The sequence below is a fragment of the Sceloporus occidentalis genome, unplaced genomic scaffold (assembly GCF_023333645.1).
Source record: "Sceloporus occidentalis isolate IW3139 unplaced genomic scaffold, rSceOcc1.0.p SCAF_1, whole genome shotgun sequence".
Lineage (NCBI taxonomy): Eukaryota > Metazoa > Chordata > Lepidosauria > Squamata > Phrynosomatidae > Sceloporus > Sceloporus occidentalis.
The window spans coordinates 3563511-3589402 of record NW_028316981.1 but is presented as its reverse complement, the minus strand read 5'-3'; the positions used below and the strand labels follow the sequence as shown (position 1 = coordinate 3589402).

Sequence of the window (25892 nt, the reverse complement as noted above, 5' to 3'; positions counted from 1 at the left end):
TGTTTTAATTGGATTATTTTAATTGTTTTTAAAGTGTTGTTTTAATATACATATATACACACACACACATTGTGAGCCGCCTTGGGTCCCAATTTAGGAGAAAGGCAGGATAATAAATAAATAAATAAATAAAAATTTAAAACGTATTGAAGAGCGTTAAAAGTTTTTTAAAAACTCCAATTTCAACTCTGATACAAATTTCCCATTTTGGAAAAATGAAAACCAATCTCCTGAGGGAGCTGGCAATGATTTGTTGTTATAATAATAATAATAATATTTATTTGTATTCCGCTTTTTCACAAAGGAATCAAAGCGGATTCCAACAGTATAAATAAAGCATCAAACAATTAAAAATTACAATGTAAAACCCCCAGAACCCCCCAACCTCCCCCCCAGTGATTAAAAACAGTGACCAACATATAAAAATATTAAACATCAAAAAGTTTAAAACTATCCAATAGGAAGACATTAAAAATTTTGGGCAGATTAGTGGAAGAAATGAATCCTCCTCTAGAGGAGGAGGATGGGGGGATGGTGTCGGTGGTATCAATGGAGGGGGGAGGCAGGTCTAATGGACCTAACCTAGTCTGGGAAGGCCTGCCGGAAGAGATCTTGTTGTTGTACCTTCCTTTCTGACTTATGGCAACCCTACAGTGAACCTACGACGGGGATTCCTTGGCAGGACTACTTCCTTGCCTTCTTATGAGGCTGAGAGGGTGTGACTTGCCCAAGGTCGCTTTCCATGGCCAAACTGGGGTTTCAAACCCCGCTTTCCAGAGCCATTGAGCCCAACTCTCAACCTATTATTGTTATGATCATTATGACTATTATTTTGTTGGGAATGCATTCCTCCCTCCCTCTCTCTCTCTCTCTCTCTCCTTAACCCAGTGGTCCCTGAACTGAGCTCTTTAAGATGTTTTGGACTTCAGCTCCCAGAATCCCAGACTATTGGAGAACATGGCTGAGGCTTCTGGGAGCTGAAGTCCGAAATCTCTTCAAGGGCACAGTTTGGGACTACTGCCTCTTCCCTGCCATCTTCTTTCAGGGGCGAAGGAGAGGTTTCCAGGCAGAGGGGCCTCCTCTGGTCTTTCCACCAGCGAGCTCTGAGTCCTAGAGCGGCAGGAAGTAAGTATTCAGGGGAAAGCGCACCCTCTGACGTCATTTCCTAGGAGGGGAAAAAGGAGGCATTTGGAGGAAGAGGCGGGAGAGGAAGAAGCTAAAGAACGAGGGAAGTTGGAGGTGCTCCTGAATTTGCTTTCTGGGATAGAATGAGAGAGAGAGAGAGAGAGAAGGGCAGCCCCCTTTGGGAGAGCCCTGGCTGGGCTGGGGGCTATTATAGACACTCATCCCTCCATATTTGCAGCCTTGATAGTTGGGGATTTGGTTATTCATGGATTTGATCAATATGTTCTCTCTAGGAATATCCAGGTCCTCCAGTGCAACTCTATGGTCAACTTTAACTAAAAGCTGCATTGAAAGAGCTAGCGATGATTCCTAGAGAGAGCATTCTGCTGGGCATTTGGAGCCCCTCCAGCAGAGTTCTTTTTCTAATGTTATTAATAACAGACATCGCATTACAAATATTGCAAGCATAGAAACAAACAGACATAAAACATTGGTTTCAATAGCAAACCACAAAACAAAATAAACATATAAAAAACAACTATGTAAATCTAAAACATTATATTATTTATAACATAATATAGGCTGCATCAATAGAAGTATATAGTGTTTAGATCAAGAGAAGTCATAGTGCCACTTCTTTTCTGTTTGCAGTAACTGGCATAAACAATTCTAGCTATTGTAACCATACATAAAATAATACATCTATATATTTTTCCACTTCTTTTTCTAATAATCCTGTCATATTTAATAAAAGATAACAAAGGACTAAATGGCAATGTTATTCCTAACATCTTTGACATCAAAGTGTGTATTTCCCACCAATATTTCCTGCTTCTCTTCACTTCCACCAAAAGTGGTAACAAGTTCCTCTTTGTTTACTGCGTTTCCAACAACCACCGCTTCCATTCTTGTACATTTTGCTTAGTTTATCTGGGGATATATACCATCATTTTAATATAACTTTCTTTATAATTTTGACAAAGTGTGAAAGAATTAGTACCTCGCCAAGATTTTTCCCATAGGTCAATTTCTATTGTTTTTTTTGTGTCCTGAGCCCATTTTATCATACAATGCTTCACACTTTCCTCTTCCAAATTCCTTTCCTTCAGTAATTTGTAATATCTTGAAATATGTCCCCTTTTATCATCAAAGATTATAGCGTCCAGTTCATTTTTCTTATCTCTAACACTATGCTCTTTTTTTAATCACTTTTATGTCTTTCAAATATTTGTCTAAACAGAAGCCAATTCTTATTAATCTTGTTCTCTGTCTCATTGCTAGGTTTCATTTTTAAAGGTTTTTTCTGTTAACAGGTCCCTGTATGTTAACCATTTCTGACCCTCCATTTTTGTTCTTCTATAGAAAGCTTCTTGAATAGAGACCCATGGTGGTATCTGGCTATAAAATTGTTTTTTTAACTTTAACCCATACTCTAAACAATGAATTTCTTATAAAGTGATGGCAAAAATCTGTATTAGCTTTAATTTTGTCATACCACAAGAAGGCATGATACTCACACCTCATTTGTGTGCTTTCCATTTCCAACAACTTATCATTTCTTAATAATATCCATTCTTCAATCCACTGTAAACAGACCGATATAATAAATCAACTTTAAATTAGGTAAACCACAACCGCCTTTTTTCTTTTCTTCTGTTAACAACATCCAACCAATCTTAGCCTTTTTAAGACCTAGAGATTATTCCTAGAGAGAATACTCTACTAGGCCTCTGTAGCTCCTCCAGTGCAGTTCTATGGCCAGTGTCTGTTGGATGTTGGCCACAGAGTTGCCCTGGAGGAGATTCCTAGAGAGGTGTCCTCTCAGGTAAAACATGGTGGTTTTGTTATTTGCAGTTTTTCCACATTGACAGGGGGTCCTGTGCCCCTAACCCTAGCGAATATGGAGGGACAAGTGTACAGTATATTGGGGGGGGGGGGTGTTTAAGAGAAGGGCAGGGAGTGCCCTTGCAAAGGGGGAGGAAGAGGAAGGAAAGGTAGGGGAAAGGGTTTCTCCTTCCAGGAAGAGGAAAATATGGGGGATTGTGATGTGGAGGGGGCAAAGGGAGACCCCCCCTCCTCAGCCTCCATATTCCTGGAAAAGGGGAAGGCAGAGAGGAGCCCTTCAGTTTTTCTCATCTGGGAGCTAGATCCCAGGAACCATCCAGAAATGGCAAAAATTGTTCCTCACTTTAAGATAGGAAGGGATTTGGGTGCCCTCCACCATCCTGCATCTGCTTTGTTCTCTGCTTTCATCCATCCAGTCCAACCCACTTCTGCCATGCAGGAACTCAAAGCATCCCTGACAGATGGCCATCCAGCTTCTGTTTAAAGAAGGAGACTCCACCACTCTTTGAGAAAGGAGTGTGTTCCACTGTCGAACAGCCCTTACTGTCAGGAAGTTCCTCCTAATGTTGAGGCGGAATCTCTTTTCCTGCAACTTGCATCCATTGCTCCAGGCCCTATTCTCTGGAGCAGCAGAAAACAAGCTTGCTCCATCCTTCAAATAATAATAACAACAACAACAACAACAATAGTATTTATTTATATCCCCTCTCCCTGTATTGGATCAAGACAGGTAACAGCGTACAAAAAAGAACAATAAAATCAAGAACACAGACAATAGATAAAAATACAATGAACCCCCGATTCCCGCTCCCTCCCCCTTAAATAGGGCTGTCATATCACCTCTTAAATGTCTCTTCTCCAGGCTAAACATACCCAGCCCCCTAAGTCTCTGCTCATAAGGCATGGTTTCCAGGCCCTTCATCATTTTGGTTGCCCTTTTCTGGACAGACACTTCAAAATCTCCAGAAGTCATTAAGGCACCACAGGAATCATTGGAGAGTTTTATTTATTTATTTATTTATTTATTTTGAGACAAAAGCCAAATTTGCCAAGACCTCAGAAGGGAAGGGATCGGACCTTGAAAAAAAATAAAATGTGGCAAGTGGAAAACTTATAATGTAAAATAACATTTGGGCAGCCCAGATTTGATCTGTGCATGATCCTGAATGAGGGTGAAGAGGCCCCTTTTTTGTGGCAATGGTGGCTGGTCTTATGTGGGGTCAGGCAAGCTCAGCATTTTGGCTTCCTTGAGTCAACACACCTGTAGTCTGCTGTTTCTCTTTTCCTGCTGCCTTCCACTTTACCAACTCTTAGCATTTTTACAACGTGTCATGGCATCCAAAGTACGTTTGTCCCTCCACATTTTCAGATTTGACTTTTGTAGATTTTATTATTCACAGATTGTATTAGTATGTTCTCTCTGGGAATATCTAGGGCCTCCGGTGCAACTCTGTAGTCAACTTTAACCAAAAAGTTTTACTGGAGGACCTAGAGATTCCTAGAGACAACAATCCCTTTGACATTTGTAGCTCCTCCAGCACAATTCTTTGGTCAACTGTTGGCCACACAGTTGCACTGGAGGATCTAGAGATTCCCAGAGAGGTATTCTCTCATGTAAATTCATAGTGTTTTTTGTTATTTGCAGTTTCTCCAGTTTCATGGGAGCCCTGTGCCCCTAAGCCTAGCGAATGTTGAGGGACCACAGCATGTCCAAAATATGATAGCCTCAGCCTAGATATTTTGTTGCCTATGGAAAATTCAGGCTTGGTTTGCTCTCAGACATATTTGGTTGTATTTTTGGTAAATGCGTGGACCTGTAAAGCACCTACATTTGTACCTTCTGCAGGTGTTCAGAGGCCAAAGCTGTGTCCCAGTCCTAGGCAGAGAAGACAGTCTCTGTTGGATTCCTTCTTACATGGAAGAAGCTGCAAGAAAGATGCCTTTGGAACAGGTAAATGTTCAGTCCTTCCTTATTTGCGCTGAAGCCATTGGAAGGGTTCTGCAACAGAGGGTCCCAAAGAATTGATATTAAGGTCCTTCTTCCCAGAGTGTTGCTCAGTTTTCCCACCCATGCATTGAATTCTTGGTTTGCCAGTCTGAGATGCCGTGGTTGACCAGATGCCATCCTCTATTCTAGAGTGATCATGTTTTCTGCCATCTTGTCTTTCCTTTCTCTCCTTCCCCCAGCGAATCACAGCCAGGGGGTAGTGGGACTGGTCTTCAGGCCCCAGCCTGTCAGCAGAGCTTGCTCTGTCCCTGTGTTAGCATTGAATGCATGGCTTTTAGGTAGGTTTGGTACCACTATTTTTGTGGAGTGAGACAGCTGTCTCAGGCCACTGGTTTTGAGTCTTATGAGAAATAGCAGTTTTAAATTGCTCAATTAATTGTTTTTGTATTTTTATTGGCGGTAATGGCAAGATATCCTTGTGGATTTCCTTGCTATTAGTGCAAAAATAATTCCACTAATCTACCAATTGGAAATATAGGAAGTGTAAATCTGCTGGACATGAGATTGGGCAAGGCTGCTGTAGATTTATGCTAGTTAGTAATGAATATTGAGAAGACGTGTGTGGGAAATCCCCCATGTACACTATAAACTCTCCCATGAAAAAGCTATTTCATCAAGCAGCTGGTTTGTAATGTGTTCTCCTTCATGCATTATTCTTCAAGATGCCAGATAAGAAGATGGCCATGGCAGAGATAGCAGCGTTTGGTGATGCTCCAGTGACAGTTGCTTTTGTTTGGGTTTATTTGTGTTTCCTATTAGTTTGCTATCTGTTTGTTACTGGTAACTGAGGGCAAATGAAGATAAATGAGTATTGAACACACCAAAGAAGTTAGTGAAGCTTGGATAGTAAACAACAGGGGAACTAAATTAAAACATTAAAGCTTAAGGTCATAGAATTGGAAGAGACCACAGGGGCCATCCAGTCCAGCTCGGTGCCATGCAGGAATATACAACCAAAGCACCCCCCAACAGATGGTCATCCATCCTCTTTTAAAAACCTCCGAAGGAGACTTCACCACTCTCTGAGGAAGTGAGTTCTACTGTCAAACAGCTCTTACTGTCAGGAAGTTCTTCTTAGGGCTCGTTTCCACTATGATTTAAAATGTATTGCTGATCCGTTTATATGACCGTCATCCCCATTTGACACCAGTTCCAATCCTGCTTTGATCTCTTTCTGTCACGATAAAGTGAGACAGATGTAAAAAAAAACCTGGGTTTTCCTGACACTTATTTTCTAGCAGTTCTTTTCGAAAGAATCGATTCCAGAGCATGTTCAGCAAGTGGGAACGATGTTTAGAGCTGAATTGCATCAATCTAGAGGGGAGGGAAATGGCAGAGGGGCTCACCAAGGGTTGCTTGAAATCCTCCATTGTTTTTAGCGCTAGCTTTTGTCTACTGATCGCATGCCTTCACTTCAGTTTTCTCTTCGGATTAGTTTTAAGGTAATCTATTCCTGTGAATCTGGGTGTGAACATTTCCCCACTGTGTGTCAAGAGGTAAGACGGCAGTATGATCTTCTTTAGGGGGTGTGTGTAACATTTTTTTAATGATCTAATATGTGGTTTCTTGGAGTACAGCATAACCATTCAAGCAAGCAAGGGTTCTCATAACTGGGATTCCTCACTCCTTTGGCAAGCATTAATCTTGGGTGCCTACAGCAGATGGTGGGGGTGGTAGGGAGTGATCTTTGGCCTACTAATTTTTTTAAAGTGACCATATATGCAATCAATTGTATTTGCATGGATTTTATTTTGTGAGCCATTGCTTCTATGCCGGGGCGGAAGTCAAGGCTGTTGTATCAGGTGAGGGAAGATGTCTGTACCTTTGGGGGGGGGGCCAATGTGGGGATGGGCTATTCCATAGATTCCATTTGGTCAGCCATTTTGTCATCCTTGGTGTGAGAGGGCTTTACCAGCTCAGCAAGGGTTGCTGATGCCCAGCTACCTGTGTCTTCCCACCTTTGTAGCCACCCCTTAACCCCTGGCACAGCGCAACTTTTAAAAGCTTTCTACACTGATCAGCTCATTGGATTTGCAGACCGGGCACCATTTAATTCCGCTGGCATTTTTCCTCCTTCCTCTTTGCCAAGGCGAAAAAAAGGTGGGATGAGGATATCATGGAAAACGGATGAGACCAAAGATTTGATAGCAATTTGAGACGAGGAAGTGATGCAGATGCAACTAAATCAAAACCATCGCAATATAGATGTGTATGAAAAAACTGAAGCTAAGTTGAGAGCAAAAGAGCATGATAGGACAAGATCGGAATGTCAAATAAAAGCTAAGGCGATGAAGTGGAAATTTAAGAAGGCAACCCAGCTAGCAAACAGGAGCAGGAGTGGAGCAATAACCATGTCCCCCCCCCCTTTTTTTTTTTAAGCCGAAGGTAATCTTCGTTGGCAATTCCAATGTAGAGGTGAAACCAATAACTTCTGCAATGGATGTGATAGTGTCAGGAGGTGCTGCACGTCAGGATCCTATCATGGTTCCCCATCAGTATCTACAGCCAGTGGTGGGCTCTGAGGAGCTCTTGTCACAAGGTACGTTTCCCAAAAATAAACATTTTCAGTAGGTGGCATAGATGCATGACTGTTGGTGGATTGTTTTGGGGCTTGTGTTCTCCTTCATAATATAGAGAAGATCCCAATTGTAAAGCTTATTCTTTCAGGTGCACATTAGTAATGACGGTGGTTTCACTGCATGCACATTTTTACCCATCTGCAATCCACAATTTTTCATCAAAAATGTGGGAAAGTATTCTGTTCTCTATATCACAGAACCAATATAGGAAACCTTTACTTTACAGTGGTGGTATGGTTCTTACCCTCACTCCACCTCTTTTTTTCTCTCCTCCTGTCTGCAAGTAGAGGAAGGGGAACCATATGTGCTCACACTTACCCGAGTGGAGCAAGATGACAACAATACACAGGCAGATTTACAAGGGGCGGGGGGTATTCCTCAGCTGGATGAAACCAGTGCTAGCTTCAGTGAAGAAGACTCGGCTGAACCTACACCATTTGTGCCAATTAAACCAAATGGTTAGTCATTGTGTACCTTTAATTTGTATAGGAGGGCTTCTGCAATGGGTGATCATGGGATATATGCTGGGCCTGTTTTTTGGCCTCCTTTGCATGGAAATTTGGTTATTGAATGCTCAAATAATTTTTTCCTGGTTAACTCTTATCTTCCTCAGAGATTTCAAGACAAATGGCTGCGCTATTCCCTGCTGAGCAGCTTGCCATGATCAAAAGAAAGCAGAAATGCAGCACAGCAGAAAACATGGCAGAGAAACTGATGCAACATTCCTCCAGTCAGTTGAACATTCTCCTAGACCATATGAAGAGAAGGGATGAGAGGGACCTGCAATTTAGAGAAAGAATGAGAGAAGATAGAGAACGAGAGAGGGAAGATAGAGAACGAGAGAGGGAAGATAAAGAACGAGAGAGGGAAGAAAGAGAACGAGAGAGAGAAGATGGAGAACGAGAGAGGGAAGATGGAGAACAAGAGAGGGAAGACGGAGAAAGAGAAAGGGAAGAGAGAGAAAGAGAGAGGGAAAATAGAGAAATAGAGAAGGAAAATAGAGAAATAGAGAGGGAGAGGTTCCTTGAAAGATTCCTAGAACAGTCTAATAGGGGAGTCTGTGATCTGATACATGCTTTGAAGGAGCAGACACGTATCTTGCAGGACCTTGTCGATTCTTTAGTGCTAAACAATAGCACTGCTGGGGGAGGTGGACGGGTGATGAAGAAAAGAAGATTAAATTCAAAGTCTTCCATCAGCGATGGTGCTTTGGCTATAGGGTCTCAAAGTGATCTCAGTAGAATTGACCCTGTACCAGTGGCCACTGGGGCCCCTACCCCCACTCCAGCCTTGACTATTTCCAGTACTGCACAGTCCTCAACCTCATCTCTTGGGGTGGTATCTACAACACCATCTCAGACTCATAGTTCTGGTATATAACGACCACAGGCATTATGTTTGATGGTACACCCTTAGTTAGGCCAGTTAGGAAGATAAGGAAGCCTGTCCTGCCATCCCTGTGAACGAGGAACCCCTCCAAAAAAAACCCCCAGAAGATAGTACCAGAGGAATATTACAACTTGTTTTAATACAAGTATATGATATAGATTTCTGTATAAATGTTTAAAGTTATCATTTCTTTAAAAACAAATCATAATTTTTACAAAAAAAAACATTGCAAAAATAATTTATTTTTTACTTTTTTTACATAACAATATCAGTAACAATAACAAAAAATACCTCCAAAAACTTAGGGCTGTTGAGTCAGCTTGAAGGCGGCCTGCCACATCTCCACCCTGTTCAATTGCTCCAAGACTTCATTCCCTGCAATAAAAAGAAAAATGGAAGTCAAATCAATAAAAGTATTTTTGTTTATATAGAATTTTCTCCTTGCCACCAAAAAAAAAATTACTTGATCATTCATTAATAAGATACTTACTTTACAGAATCCTGGAGGTGGAGAAGCTGTGTTTGCAGTGCCTTACTGGGTGGCGACTGCCCTCTCCAGCCGCTCCAGTATTTTATTCACTGAGGCCTGTTACAGACAGCCAAAATAAAGCTGCTTCGAGTCACAGTGGAGGTATGGTGTTTCAATGATGCATGCATCCTAAGAGTCCAGAAGCCACACCAAAACCACGCTCCAGTCTTTAGGGCTAGAGTGTGGCTTTGGTGTGACTTCTGGACTCGTAGGATGCATGCATCATTGAAACACCTTACCTCCACTGTGACTCGAAGCAGCTTTATTTTGGCTGTCTGTAACAGGCCAGAGAAAAAAATTATAAAAGCCATATGATATCTATCTACCTATACACATATGCATTATAATATATGCAGGATACATGTACATTATGATATACGTATTGACTATACATATATATTAAAACTTTGTGTTTCCAGCAAAGTATCAATTCCATACACACACACACGTGTTTACAATGTGTGTGAGAGAGAGAGCTAAACATATAGAAGTGTGTGTGTATGCACATTTGAGCGTTTATTCCTTGCTGTTCAGCCACAAAGGCTATCAAAGCTGCTTACTTTTTTTCCCTTTTAAATTAGACAATTCCTGTCCTCAGGCTTACAATCTAATAAGACATGAAACAGAAGGAGAAGGGAATGATGGTGGGGAAGTGATTGGTACTTCTCTTCCTCTGGGGCCATGGTCATGGCAGATGGGCTGGAGGGAGGGCTCTTCATCTTACTCTGGGCTAGGCCCGATGGAGCTGGCCTGCCTCTCTCTTCCTCTGAAGCTGGAGGGAGGGCTAGATAGTCTCTGCTGGGGTGTTTTATAGCAGAGCCCTGTCAGGTCCTGGTTTTATAGCCTAAGCAGGCAAAGCACAGTACCTACTGAATCAGGGCCTCAGTCCTGATGAGAGAGGAATCCTCCTTGGAAGGCAGAGGTCCAAGCAGCAGTAGAACCAGCAGCTTCTTCTTCCCACTAGTCCTCTGATGGTCGCTGTGATCCTCTCTGCTCTTCTCTCCCTCAGAGGCCACATCACTGGCAGTTGCAATGGAGGGAGGATGCCTCACCAGCCGCTGGGACTGGGCAATGATGGCTCTTCTCTCCCCAAGAGGTCACATCACTAGATGTGTGTGTATGTATGTATATATATATGTTTGTGTGTGTATATCTATCTAGACGCTTACATATTGTAGGAGATGGAGCGCCTGCCATAGATCCTATGGCCCCTTCCTCCTGGACTGACCCTCCTGGAGCTGTTCGGGAAAGCAGATAATATTCACGTTCAATGTGTTTTTGAAACAGAGTGTGTGTGTGCGCGCGTGTGTGCAAGTGTATGTATGTACATGCTCACATGTATCCATGAATATATGAATATGCATGCATATATGTGTGTAAATGTGCATACAGGTGTGTGTGTGTGTGTGTGCGCGTGCACACACTTTGCTAAGAACAAAACCATATGTATGAAAACAAAAATTATGTATGTATGTGTACATACACACCAAAATATGCAAACTCATTCACCCACTAACACACATACATACTGTAGCAGCAGCAGCAGCAGCAGCAGCATGGAGCAAGGGCAGGGAAGCCTTTAAAAGAAGTATTGCTGGGGCCGGATTGGAGCACAGCTTTCGTGCAGCTTCTGGCCTCTTAGGACGCATGCATCATTTAAACAGCATAACTCCAAAGAGACCCGAAGAAGCTTTATTTTGGCCTCTTTGTTCGGGCCCTATATTTGTTTCATGTGGTAGGGAGGTGGTTTATGTTTATGAATGTATCAGATTGTATGTACATGTTATGTCTGTGATGTTTTATGTCTATGTGGCTGTTTTGTTAATAAACACTTATTTTAAAAAAAGAAAACAAAAGAAAGGCGATATAAAATTAAAAACCTAAGTACAAATCCTACAACAACGATTAAAAACTTTACAAATTGAAGAATACAAAAGAAACTTCAAATGTGTAAACAAAATCAATTTGAGTATGGAAATAAAGCCGGGAAGTTATTAGCAAAGAGAATAATAACAGATATACAACATAATGGAAAGCTAATCACAGATCAGAAAAAATATCTTAAATGCCTTTCGAGATTATTTTGAAATCTTATATAAAAACAATGCTGAGATAGAGAAAGATATTGACAAAATACAGGAATATTTAAATAACAAAATAATTATAAAACTGGATGAGGAACAAAAAGGGAAACTAAACACAATAATATCATTAAACAAAATATCAAACACAATCAGGAAAATGAAACCGGGAAGACATCAGGACCGGATGGTTTACCCACCAATTACTATAAGAAAATGGAGGAAGTTCTATTGATACCTTTAAAAAATACATTTAATGACATATTAGAAAACGGAATTCCAGACACATGGAGGGAGGCCTTTATCCCAAAGGAAGAAAAAGATAGTTTGAATATTGGAAATTATAGGTCCCTCTCAGTAATAAACTCAGATTTCAAAATCTTTGCAACTATTTTGGCTGAGAGATTGAAGGTAATAAACAAATTATTCATGGTGATCAAAGTGGATTTTCCCCGAAACGTTATATTAAAGATAATATGAGAACCGTCTTAAATATACTGGAATTTTTCAAGCACTATAATGAAAGGAAATTGGCGATGATACTAATAGATATAGAGAAAGCTTTTGATAGGGTCGACTGGAAATTTTTAGAAGAAATAATTAAAAGAATGAATATGGGAGACAACTTTACAGAATGGATTAAAGCTATCTACAGAGAACAAAGAGCACAATTAATTACTAACGAGGAAAGTACAAAATATATTAATATTGAAAGGGAGGCAAGGCAAGGATGCCCTCTATCCCCCTTAGTTTTTGTAATTGTGCTAGAGGTTCTAAACAATAAAATACGACAATAAAAATCAAAGGAGTAACTCTTAAAGGCCTTACCTTTAAGATAAAAGCCTTTTCAGATGATATAATCTGTTTCCTTGAAGACCCTCTAGAAAATATTACACAATTTATTTGGCTTTACGAGATTATGGCAAGGGAACTGGCTTGGAAATAAATAAAAGTAAAATGGTTATCCTAACAAAAAACAAAATCAGAAGATACTGAGCTAGGAGAGGAATTTGGATTCAAAATAGAGAAATATCTTGGCATTTATCTAACTAAAAGGAACATAGACCTCTTTCACAATAACTACGATAAAATATGGAAGGAAATAAAAAATGACTTGACAGAATGGCCTAAGCTACAATTATCGCTATCATAGCGATAATCAAAATGAATATCCTTCTGAAACTGATGTTTCTATTTCAAAATATACCAGTAATCACAGAAGAGAGATATTTTGCTATCTGGCAGAAAGAACTAAGTAATTTTAAATGGAACGGGAAAAGCCAGAATAAAATGGAAAATATTAACCAAAAATAAAGAGAAAAGGAGGCTTCACACTTCCAAATATAAAACTTTACTGTTTTGCCTCATGTCTAAACTGGATAGAAGAATGGGTAAACTTAAACAATGAGAGACTGTTATCATTAGAAAGCTGTAATATAAGATTGGGTTTCCATGCCTTCTATGACAAATTGAGAGACAACAGAGACTTTCATCATCATTTTTGAGGAGATCTCTATTCAAAGTCTGGCTGAAGATAAAGAAACAATTCTATAGAGAAATACCCATGTGGGTTTCTGCTCAAGAGGCCTTTTTATCTAGAGTAAGAGAGAAAGATAGATTACATATAAAGATTTAATTATACAGAAAGAAGATAGGAATTATACCATTAAATCATTAGAACAACCGAAGAAAGAAGGATTTAATATCAGCTGGTTCCCATACAATCAAAGAAAGGAACGGTTCAGAACTGATAAGAAATCTCCAGGAATAACAAAGGAAAAGAATGAAATGGCCAAATTTTCTCAAATAAATAATAATAATAATAATAATAATAATAATAATTTTATTTATATACCGCTATTCCAAATTTGATCACAGCGGTGTACAACAAAAGTGATACAATATAACATTTAACGAACAAGTATCACCAACAACATGTTAAAAACATCCCAATGCAATTTAAAAACTAAAAAGCATACAACCTTATAAAACACACACACACAAAAACTAGCTGGATAAACAGTCGTATATCAGAGGGGAGGACCACATAACATCAGGACATATGGAGGAAAGCTTGTCGGTAGAGAAAGGTCTTTAGTTTCTTCCTAAAAAGATCAAGAGAGGCAACGGAGCGGAGCTCATCGGGAAGAGAGTTCCAGAGCTGTGGGGCCGAGATGGAAAACGCCCTTTGTGCAGTCAAGGTGTATTTTGACTTAGGAACTCTCAATAAGTGTTTCTCACCCGATCTGAGAGTGCGGGGCGAATTGTATGGAGAGAGGCGGTCCTCCAAGTACCCTGGGCCCAAGCCATTTAGGGCTTTATAGGTCATAACCAACACCTTGTATTGCGCCCGGAAGCGAATGAGCAGCCAGTGTAGATCTTGCAGAATAGGTGTTATATGGCTAGTCCTGGAACATCCAGTGACCAACCTTGCTGCCATATTCTGTACTAACTGAAGCTTCCGGCTTTGGTACAAGGGTTGCCCCATGTAGAGCGCATTACAGAAGTCCAACCGAGAGGTTACCAGAGCATGTACCACCGTTTCAAGATCCCCTCGGCCCAGGTTGGGTCGCAGCTGACGTATCAGCCGAAGCTGATAACAGGTGTTCCTGACTGTCGCATCCACCTGAGTTGTCAGGTGTAGCGAAGAGTCCAGGAGCACCCCCAGGCTGCGAACTGAGTCCTTCAGGGGGAGCGTGACCCCATTCAGGACAGGTGGACAAATATCCTTCCCCAGACCAGGGGAGCCCAGGGTCATATGGCAAAATACTATAAAATATTTGTTTAAAGGGATCTAGAAAGTGAAGTGATTAAACACTTGATGATAAAATGGGCTCAGGACATCGGAGAACATTTTGGTATACATTTTGGTAACAAAGGGGGATGGGTATTAAATTAGTTAAAAAGGAAAAAAGATTGAAAGAAAGAAATATAAAATTGATTTGGATCAGTAGTAAATTAACAGCTATCAGCAGGGGAGATAAAGGACTGAATGTACGGGGCCACACTTCCTCTAAAGGACGAGGTTCACAGTTTAGGATATTCCTGGACCCATTTCTGCAGTTGTATATTATAAGGAGAAAATATAGATTTATTTTTTCTTTTCGGAGCATCACGAGGTAATTTTCAAACTGAAGGAAGAAGAACATTTTGGATTTATGTTTTTTATGTTTTGTGTATACTTTGTATGTCAGAATATTTGTTTTGTTGTGGAATTGGTTTTGGGGTATTTGTTCTGTTGAACTATATTTATTCTATTGTATATTGTATTTTATTGTTAATCAATGTTTCATGTCTGTCTGTATATATGTATGTCAATATGTCTGTTTATAATAAAATTAACAAAAGAAAAAAGAGAAAACAAACTGGCTCCATCTTCAGTGTGATAGCCCTTCAAATACTTAGACAGGGCTGTGACAGATGGCCATCCAGCCTCTGTTTAAAAACCTCCAAAGAAAGAGGGTCCACCAAAATATCCGAGGGAGTGTCTGCACTATCAAACAGCTCTTACTGTCAGGAGTTCCTGCTAATGTTTAGATGGAATCTCTTTTCCTCTGTCTTACATCCAATGTTCCTGGTCCTGTTCTCTGGAGCAGCAGCAAACAAGCTTGCTCCATCCTCTATATGACATCCCTTCAAATATTTAAACATGACTATCATGTCCCCTCTCAACTTTCTCTTCTTCAGGCTATACATACCCAGCTCCCTAAGTCTCTCCTCATAAGACATGGTTTCGAGACCTTTCACCATTTTGGCCGCTCTCTTTGGGAAGACTCTCTGTTGAATAGTTCCTGGTATGGATGTCAGACTATCCGGGTGGTAATAGTTTGGGTATTTTGGGGACAACATTTATCCTCCTCTAGTCTGCTGGGACTTCTCTTCCAGGAGTTCTCCAAGATTATTGCTAAAGGCTTTGAGATTACTTCTGCCAGTTCTTTCCACTTGTCTCTTCCATTAATTCACACATACATTCTGCACACAGGCAGCCCAAGCCATTGTCCTGCCTGCCAAGATGTCACCCACTCCCATTCCCTAGAACCTGGTGTCCAGGAAAGCCGCCAAGAATGCTGACAGCTGTTCACACAGGATGGTGAAGTTTTTAAAGTAAAGCAAAAGCCCCTTGCAACAAAGAGAAATAAAACAAAGTTCCCAAAGTAATAATTCAAGATCCAGCCAGAGAATGGTCATGAAGTCTGAGGTGTAGGATTCCAAAGAGGCAGATTTAACAAGGTAGTTCGAAGGTTGAGGATGCCAGGTAGTCAAGATAAGTCACAGTCCTAGAGTCAAGGGTTGAGGCTAAGAAGACAAAGAGACAAATATGCTTTCACCAGGAAGCTTAGATAATCTCTGACAATGAGCCTGGCATCCTTCACCTGCTTATATTCCCAGGTTTCATGAGCACAGGTGCTTGCCGATTAGAGAGCGTTTTCCATAAAGCATCCTTGACTGTCGGAGGCATGCCCTTTCAGACCTTCTCTGGCTGAAGGTAGGCATGTTGGCATTTTCTAGGTGCCATGGAAGAAATCAGGAAGTGGACCAGTTAAGCCAGAGTATTAGGGAGCACCTTTCGGATACCACATATAGAACATTTTAAATTTGCTGTTCACCACTTGAGTCCCTTTACTGGGAGAAAGGCAGGATATAAGTAAATAAAATAATAACCACAACAGTAACAAAAACAATGTCTAGCTATTCTCTCTCTGTTTTCTTTGGTAGAATATCCCAAACCAGTTTCATCTCCTGTCTGGAAGACCAGGGCTCCATGGAAGGAGGAGGACCTGCAGGTACCTGCCTAGATGTGTGGTCAAGAGATTTCCATCCTGACTGGGGATTAAGGGGGCAGTGGGCTTGGGGAAGGTCTCAACTTGTGCTTAATTTTATTGAGAAAAGTCCAACTCATATAAGAAATTATGAATAATTCTGGTGGGCTGGTCATACCTGGTGACTTCTGGCCCAAGAGAAAGGCATGATTGTGAACATTGTTCTTCATGCCAATGCAATACTTTCCACATTCACATCAAAGAACCCACACAGGGGAGAAACCATATAAATGCATGGAATGCGGACTGAGCTTCAGTTGGAGTGGAACTCTACGTTCACATCAAAGAACCTACACAGGGGAGAAACCATAAAAATGCATGGAATGTGGAAAGAGCTTTGGTCAGAGTGAAAGTTTACGTTCCCATCAAAGATCCCACACCAGTGGAGAAACCATATAAATGCATGGAATGTGGAAGGAACCTCAGTCACAGTGGAGGTCTACATTCATATCAAAGAACCCACACAGGAGAAAGACCGTATAAATGCATGGAATGTGGAAAGAGCTTCAGTCAGAGTGGAAATCTACATTCACATCAAAGAACTCACACAGGGGATAGACCATATAAATGCATGGAATGCGGGTTTCAGTCAGAGTAGAGGCCTACGTTCCCATCAAAGAACCCACATGGGGAAAACCAGCTAAATGTATGAAATGCAGAAAGAGCTTTTCTGGAAAGGGATGAAAAATTAGAAAGTGAAAGGTTTAAACTGCAAAGGCTGTCATACTATCAGTTAAAGGAAAGAAAGGATATGAAGGAATGGCAGTATGAAGGGGGGGGTCACAATTTAAAAGTTTTTATGCACAGATGGTAGTCATTTGACAGGTGAAATGTACAAATTTCTCCTTATATTTGACAATCAAGAAGAGCAGGTTAAAGAATACTGTATATCATTAATTGGACAAAATAAATTGGGACATAATATTTGACTAGATCAATGGCAAAAAGTACAAGGAAAACCTGTACAAAATTATGTATAAATTTATATGACCCCAGAGAAATTGGCTAAAATGTATAAAGGATATATAGCACGAATGCTCCAACGTGGGCTTGTCATCCGCAGATTTAAGCATCCATGGATGGCAAACCCCATTAGTTTCTACGGCTGCACTTGTGTGTACCCTATTTAATACCACAGGACTTGAGATCCACTGGTTTTTCCCGTCTGTGGGGAAAAAGGATCTTTCGAATCAAGATAGTTGGCAGCTTAAGTCAAAATAGTAACTTCTTGAGGAGAATATAGAATATAGACTTTGATTGGTTTTGTTCCTTACAACGTATGGAGAGATTTAAGCAAGATAACAATGAATTGCATAATGAGTCTGGGGAAAATGAATTTTGTTCAGAGGTGAAGCTAGAGACAGAAGATAAATTAGTAAAAGAACACATGATAAAGTGGGCCACAAAATATGGGCTATGATGTGCAAATCAATGTGTGGGATTTGTTATTGGTCTAGGATTGGTGTGTTAATTAATAATATAATAACAATAATATTTATTTATATTCCACTTAACCTCAGGGAATCCAAGCAGATTACAGCAGTAAAATAACATACATTAAAAGAGAAATGCATTAAAAATTCCAATATCCCCAACCCTCCCCCTTAATATAAAAACACAATTGAGTCCTAAAAAGAGATAAAACCAAAAAAGAAAATTAATAACATTAATCTACAAATACACTAAAATGAGATAAATAATAATAATAATAATAATAATAATAATAATATGTTTTATTTATAGACCGCTATTCCGCAATGATCATAGCGGTGTACAGTAAAAATCATAATGCAATACAAAATACAAGGTGACAAAGGAGGGAGAAGTCTCATCCTTCAGGCTGTCCCCGATGTTGCTGGGTCTGCCTGATCGTTCCCTAAAATAATAAACATTTTCAGGTGAAGTCCGGACAGAGTAAAAGATAAAAGATGGAGGATGAAGAGATGCGGGGGGGGGGGGGGAGGAAGGTCAGCAAGGGTGTTCTAGTCTGGAAAGGCTTGCCGGAAGAGATCCATTTTAATAGCCTTCTTGAAGGTTTCCAAGGTGGTAATCTGATGGATCTCGTCCAGCAGGTCGTTCCAGAGTCTAGGAGCGGCTGATGAAAAGGATCTCTGGGTCACTGCTGAAACTCTAGTCCTCTTTGGTTGTGGCAGATTCTTGATAAGGCATGAATCATTGGAAAAAAACAATAATTCTAGAAAAGGTCAATTTCAACGGTAGTGTTTGTAAATATCACCAGAAATGTTTCTGTTGGGTATTATGGATCTGGAATTGGAAAACAAATATGGACTGTAAGAATAGTATTTGCCCCAAAATGGGAATGAACTGAAGCGCCAACAATGGAAGAATCCATAGGCCAAGTTTACAGAATGAGCCCCTAAATTTCTAAACTGAGGCAGACTATAATAATATAATAATAATAATAATAATAATAATAATTTTTTATTTATATACCGCCCTGTGGCGAACCAATCCAGGTGGTTTACAACATTAAAATAACATACAGCATAAAAACAATATATTTCCCTCCCCCCTTAAAAAGTTATTAAACAATATATCTAATTTAAAACCACAATAACTAGTTAAAATAACAATAAATTAAACAAAATAATACCAACCAACAAACCACTGCAACTTCAGTTCTAAAGAAAAGAAAAGGGGGCTTTGGAGACATTACTGAGGAGGGGGGAGATCCTGAGATCCTGAGGCTGGGATATTTCAGTCTGGGAAGGCCTGCCTGAAGAGATCCGTCTTGACAGCCTTTTTGAAGCTGTCCAAAGATGTTAAAAAGATAAAACAAATGAGGATTTTTTGGAAACTGGAAACATTTTATATATTTAACAATGCCCCTGGGCCCTTTGTGGTCTCTGGAGGGCTGTCTGCTTCTGTTAGGGAAGAGAGGGTTAAGAGGGGGTATGATAGCCCTTTTTAAGTATTTGAGGAGTGTCACATTGAGGATGGAGCCTGCCCAGGGAATAGGCCAGGATGGCCCCTGCTTTGGTATCCTTCCGCTGGCAGGCTGAGACCTACTTCTTTAGACAGGCTTTTAAAACAGAAAGTTTGTAAGGCATGTGACGGGGTGCTTTTATATTGTTTTAATGTATTTTAAGCATTTCAATCTTTTAAAACTTGATTTTAGCACAATTTAATTCTATTTTAATATACTATGTTTTAATGTTGTAAGCCGCCCTTGAGTACCAGCCTTGGGAGAAGGGCAGGAGGAGGAGGAGGAGGAGGAGGAGGAGGAGGAGGATGATGATGATGATGATGATGATGATGATGATGATGATGATGGAGGTCTTTCCTCACCCTCCAGACTTTGCTTGTGTCTCTTTTTAAAGTGACTGGAAGGGACGCAGATTAAGGGCTGGGAAAGGATTGCATACAGGGAGGGAGGGAAAGAGAGATGCATGAAAGGAGAATGCTTAGCTAGATCAGCTCTCTGTCACTTAAAGAAGAAAAAAGCAAGGCTACTGAATACTAAACTAAATACACTTATGGTGTGGGATACAATTGCAGAGCCTTTCCCGCTTGGACTTCCGGTAAAGATGGCGGGGAGAATGCATCGGGATCCGTGAGCGGGAACCTGCTGCTCTTCCTCGGGCTGGCCCTACAACGTAGCAACCGGGGTTGCGAAGTGTTGGGCAATATTCCTACTGCTATACAGGGATCAACCTGACCCCCAAGGATTTCAGGAGCAACCGAGCCGACTGGGAAGGGGAAAGGAGATCAGCGGCTTGCGAGCCCGAAGATCGCGGGTCTAAAGGCAGCCCGAGGCAGAAGCCTCTTCAGGTTTATCTCCGACCTTACCACTTTTAATGGGACTCTGCTATAAGTTTATTTGAAGGTTTGGTCAATGAGTTTTATCTATGAGCACGGAAAGGTATTGAAGTTAGTAAATTTAAACTGATTAATGCAACTTCTGATTTGGAACTTGGAAGTAGTAAAGTTTAACAGTAAAAAGCTGAGAGTTTGGAGGACATTTCAAAACCCGAAGGAAAGGGAATGCTTAAGTTGTAAAATTATACAAAAGGGGAGAGATGGATCCTTATGGACTAAAGAGAAAGACTGGAAGAGCTGTTGCAATATTAATAAACAACAATAAAATATAAAATAAGGAATTTTTTTGTTAAGGAGGAAAGTCCCCTCTCTGTTACAAAGTTAAATTTTGATAGGATGCAGCCGAAAGAGATGGGCTACTCTGTTACACTGGCGTAAGTGAATACAATCAGTGGGAATAACTAACAGATGCCTTATCAAAGTGGGAAAGCTCTGAAAAGAACTATATTTTGCACTTAAACTACCACGAAAAAGAGGACAAAGGAAGAGAGGACGGAGATATTTACAATCTGAAAGGAAAAGCTGCTATGAAAAAGAAAGTAGGGGAGGAGAGGACGGAGATACCTACAATCTGAGAGGGTAGTCGCTATAGAAAAGAGGACTAGGAAGGAGAGGATAGAGATATTTACAACTTGAGAGGGAAATTGCTGCGAAAAAAGAGTACAAGAGAAGAGAGGACAGAGATATTTACACCTTGAGAGGAAAGCCATTACGAAAGAGAGGACAGAGGAGGAGAGGACTGCAAGAAAGACTGTGACGGAAAGGAGGACAGAGGAGGGGACAATGAAAATAGTTATAATTTGAGAGGAAAAAGTTGTCACGAAAAAGAGGACAAGAGAGGAGAGGACGGAGATATCTATAATTTGAGAGGAAGGTCGCTGCGAAAAAGAGGACAAGAGAAGAGAGGACAGAGATATTTACATTTTAAGAGGAAAGTCGTCACAAAAGAGAGGACACTGGAGGAGAGGACGACAAGAAAGATTGCGACGGAAAGGAGGACAGGGGAGGAGACGACAGAGACAACTGTATTCTGAGTGGAAAGTACTGACTGAGGAAGGATTGGGGAGGAGAGGTTGGAAACCTGTGCTGCTATTTGCTTCATATATACATGTGGTTAAAGCGGATACTGACGGTTAAAATATAAAACCCACAAAGGTAAAAGGGAATAATTCGGATATAATACTAGACTGGATAGGAGGGTTTGAGGGTTAATATAGAATATAAAGTTTTGAGAATGTCGGTAGTAACAAGACAAACAGCACAAAAACAGACACAAGGAGGTATGACAGCACAAGCTAGAAGACCATCACTGGAGACTAAACCCCCTGACCCTAATGAAAAAATACTTGAGGCAATAGAAAGGATGGAAAAAAATTTTAGACAGGAGCTCAAAACCTCCAGACATGAATTGAGGGCAGATTTCAAGAAAGAAATAGAGGAATTGAAAGAGACAATTAAATGTATGAATTCTGACTTAAAGGAAATACATAATGAGGTGTCAACTCTGAAACAAAAAACTGAATTATTAGACACTAAAACAAAAGAAATTGAAATAAAACAGGCTCTGGAAAATGAACAAAACTTAATTAAAGAGGCTAAACAAAAGAAAAAATGTTTAAGAATTAGAGGATTAAAAGAGAATTTGGGAGAAAATTTATATGATTTAATACTTCCTTTCTTAGCAGAATTAATGGAAGTGTCAATTGACTGTATGGAGGCAGAGACGGATAAAATCTACAGAATAAGCTCAAATTTTGCAAAAAAGAAAGAACTTCCAAGGGACATTGTGGTTTTTTTTTTAAAGGAAAGAACGGTAGATAGGATAGTGAAGGAAGGGTTTGGGAAAACAATGGTAATCAATGACTCAACTATTAAAATATTTCGGGACATTCCAGCTGTAATATTGAGACGACGTAAAGAATATTTTTTTTTAACCAAAATATTACAGGACAAAAATATTCGATTTAGATGGGACTTAGTAGAAGGTCTGTGGATTTATTGGAGGGAGAAAAATATTAGAATAAATACTATTGAGCGAGCCAGACAAATATTAAAGGAAATTCAGGAAAAAGGGGATATATTGGACACAACTGGAAAATTCAAGACCTCAGAACTGGAATCTAAATTAGACTCAGCTAGAGACCCAGAGTAAAAATATACCAGGATGAAATTTATTTCCTGGAACGTGAGGGGAATGAACACGCCCCACAAGCGTAAACAAGTGTTTCATTTATTAGGGAAAGAGAAAGCAGATCTGTATTGCATTCAAGAGACTCACATAAGACTGAAAGACTGTAAATATTTACTGCAACCCAAATTAGGAAAGGTTTATATTTCTGCTAGAAATCAAAAAAGATGTGGGGTTGCGTTATATGTCTCTGATAAGATACCTTCCAAAGAAATCTTGGTGGATACCGAAGGAAGATTTGTTGCAGTGGAAATAAAGTTAGATGAGAGGATTGTGCTTGCGATTGGTTTATATGCTCCAGTAGATAACAAAGCTCTGTTTTATGAAAAATTAAGAGAAAAAATTATAAACCTGGGTTATGAATCGTATGTGATGATGGGGGATTGGAATGGGGTAGTAAACCCCTTGAAGGACAGAGATCACCCAAAGAAGAAGATTAAAGAAAGACAAGGTAAATTACCCAAATCTTTTTTTACTTTAATGGACACTTTAAATTTGTTTGATATATGGAGACATCAAAATGAATCAGCTAAACAATTTACGTATTATTCTGACTCTCAGAAATCTCTGTCTAGAATTGACATGGTAATGATTTCCCAAGACCTTGTTAAAAAGGTGAAAGAAGTGAACATTTTGGCAAAAAAAATATCAGATCATAATCCTATTAGTATCCAATGGCATAAAGACAAGAAAGAAAGATATTGGAGATTGGATGAAAATTTATTAAAAAACCCACATATAGTAAAACAGGCTAAGGAAACTCTGAAATTTTATTTTAAAGAAAACATAAATAAAGATGTTAATTTAAATATAGTTTGGGATGCTGGTAAGGCCGTTATGCGAGGATTTTTTATTCAGAAGAGCATAGAACAATCTAAAAAATGGAAAATAAAATATGAGCTTTTAAATAAAGAAATTCAAGAAAAAGAAGAGGAATTAAAGAAGACAGTGAATAGGAGAGCTATTATGGCAGAAATAAAAGTGTTGCAGGCTCAACTGTCAACGATGACAGCAGAAGAATTGGATAGGAAATTAAAGAGTGTAAAACAAAGGTATTTTGAATGGGGGAACAAATGTGGGAAACTACTAGCTTACAATCTAAGAAAAAAGAAAGAAAAGAGAATGATCACAGAAATGAATGAGAATGGTAAACGTATCACGAATAATAAGGAAATTATGACAATATTTGAAAGATTCTACGAGAATCTATACAAAGAACAGGAAAAAAATCAAAACTTTTCTGAGGAATTAGACAAATATATATATAAACACAAATTACAAACAATTAATGAAAAACAAAAGGAATTTTTGAATAGTAAAATCACAATGCAGGAGATCAGCGATACTATAAAAGGTATGAAACAGGATAAGGCCCCCGGCCCAGACGGGTTTAGCGCAAGTTACTATAAAGTGTTACAAGAAGAATTATGTCTCCCATTGTTAGAATTAATAAATGAAATAACAACTAATGGCATGCCTGAATCTTGGACCACAGCATTTATAACCCTGATACCCAAAGCTGGTAAAGATTTGAAAATACCTCAAAGTTATCGCCCCATTTCTTTGCTTAATCTAGACTATAAAATTTTTTCGGCGATACTGGCCAACAGACTGAAAAAAATTTTACAAGAAGTAATTGAAAAGGAACAAGCTGGTTTTTTACCAAAAAGAAAAATGAAACAAAACATAAGATTTATGGTTAATATGATAATTATGAGAAGAACCCCTCTAAAAAATGTGCCTGCATCTTTTTAGACGCGGAAAAAGCCTTCGACATGCTTGACTGGGAGTTCATGAAAGCTGTAATAAAATCGTCCCAGCTGGGTGATAAATTTAGTAAATGGGTAAATTTGATATATAACAAACAAACTGCACAGATTCTTGTAAATATGGAAAAAACTAATATTTGTAACATTAAGAGAGGTACGAGGCAGGGATGCCCATTATCACCACTGATTTTTATTTTAACTCTAGAAGTTTTGTTAAACCAACTCAGAAGAAGAAATACAACTAGTAAAACACCAAAATTATCAATAATAAATACCAAATGTAAGCTCTTAGCATACGCAGACGACCTGGCCTTAATTATAGAAGACCCACTGGAAAATACTAATGAAGTCCTAAATATAATTAAGGAATTTGGTAAGTTTGCTGGTCTTAAGATAAATAAAGAGAAAACTCAGACTTTGACGATAAATTTAAAGGATGAGGAAAATCAATTATTTCACCAAAAGACAGGACTTCATATTCAAAAAGAAGTCAGATATTTGGGAATAACACTGACTAACAAAAATTTAGAACTGTATGAAAATAACTATACAATTTTGTGGAAGGAAATTAAAAAAGAATTAGAAAGATACTCCAAATTGAATCTATCTTTTATGGGAAGGATAGCCACAATTAAAATGAATATTTTGCCCAAATTCATGTTTCTCTTTCAAAATTTGCCAATAGTTAAAAACGAAAAAAAATTTACCGTTTGGGAAAAAGAACTATTCCGGTTTATCTGGAACAGAAAGAAACCCCGAGTGAAAAGAATTGTAATGAAAGATTTAAAAGATAATGGAGGTCTAGGAGTACCTGATTTAAAACTATATCATGACGCATGCGCACTAGAATGGATCCAAAATTGGATTCTGTGGGATAACTATGATCTACTAAAGTTAGAAGGATTTAACATGAGTTGTGGATGGCATAACTATCTAGGATATAAGAAGAAGTCGAAAAATAAAGATTCTATAGACCACACTATCAGAACACCTTTATTTTATGTCTGGGAAAGAACAAAAAAGAAATTTTATAACAAACTACCAAATTGGATATCTCCCTTAGAAGCATGGGGTATGGGAAAAAGTGGGGCACAAAACATAATAAGATACAAAGATTTACTTCTGTGGATAAACGGTAATTCAAAAATGCTCTCGGCAGAAGAATTAAGAGAAAAAGGAATTAATTTAAACTGGTTTACATTCCACCAATTAAAGGAAAGATTTAAATGGGATATGTTGCAATACGGTATATACGAAAGTGAAACAGACTTAGATAAGGTGCTTATTCATTCAAAAAATGCGACCATAACTAAATTGTATAAGGTACTATTGAAGAGAGAAACAGAAGGTGAAGTGGTCAAAGAAACCTGTATCAAATGGGCACAGAACATTGGGCATAGTATAGCTCTGGACAAATGGCAAAGGACATGGGGACAAGATCTGAGATTTACTTGCAGTATGGATGTAAAGGAAAACTTCTATAAGATGCTATATCGTTGGCACTACTCCCCCAATAGAATTGCTAAAATAAAAGGGGGAAATTTAAGCTTATGTTGGAAATGTCCCAGTTTATCAGCAACTTTTTATCACGTATGGTGGACCTGTCCAGTAGCAAACAAATATTGGAAAACAATCCATGAGGTGACACAAAAAATTTTACAGATCAAAGTTAACTTTAAACCTGAGGTTTTTCTATTAAACATACTGGATGATAAAGTT

The 25892-nt window shown here is 39.2% G+C and overlaps 1 protein-coding gene across 2 annotated transcripts; it reads left to right on the top strand.

The window, feature by feature from the left end:
* The first annotated feature begins 1062 nt into the window (after positions 1–1062).
* On the top strand, positions 1063–9162 carry LOC149320403 (uncharacterized). 2 transcript variants are annotated; one of them, XM_089501818.1, is made up of 4 exons: positions 1063–1239; positions 4817–4921; positions 7358–7517; positions 8171–9162. In XM_089501818.1, exons 2-4 carry the CDS (start codon positions 4886–4888, stop codon positions 8935–8937), a joined length of 963 nt encoding a protein of 320 aa, XP_089357944.1. In that variant the 5' UTR covers positions 1063–1239; positions 4817–4885; the 3' UTR covers positions 8938–9162. The 2 variants fall into 2 exon arrangements, with proteins under 2 accessions (XP_089357944.1, XP_089357936.1); XM_089501810.1 differs by lacking the exon at positions 1063–1239 and adding an exon at positions 3985–4313.
* The last annotated feature ends 16730 nt before the right edge of the window (positions 9163–25892 follow it).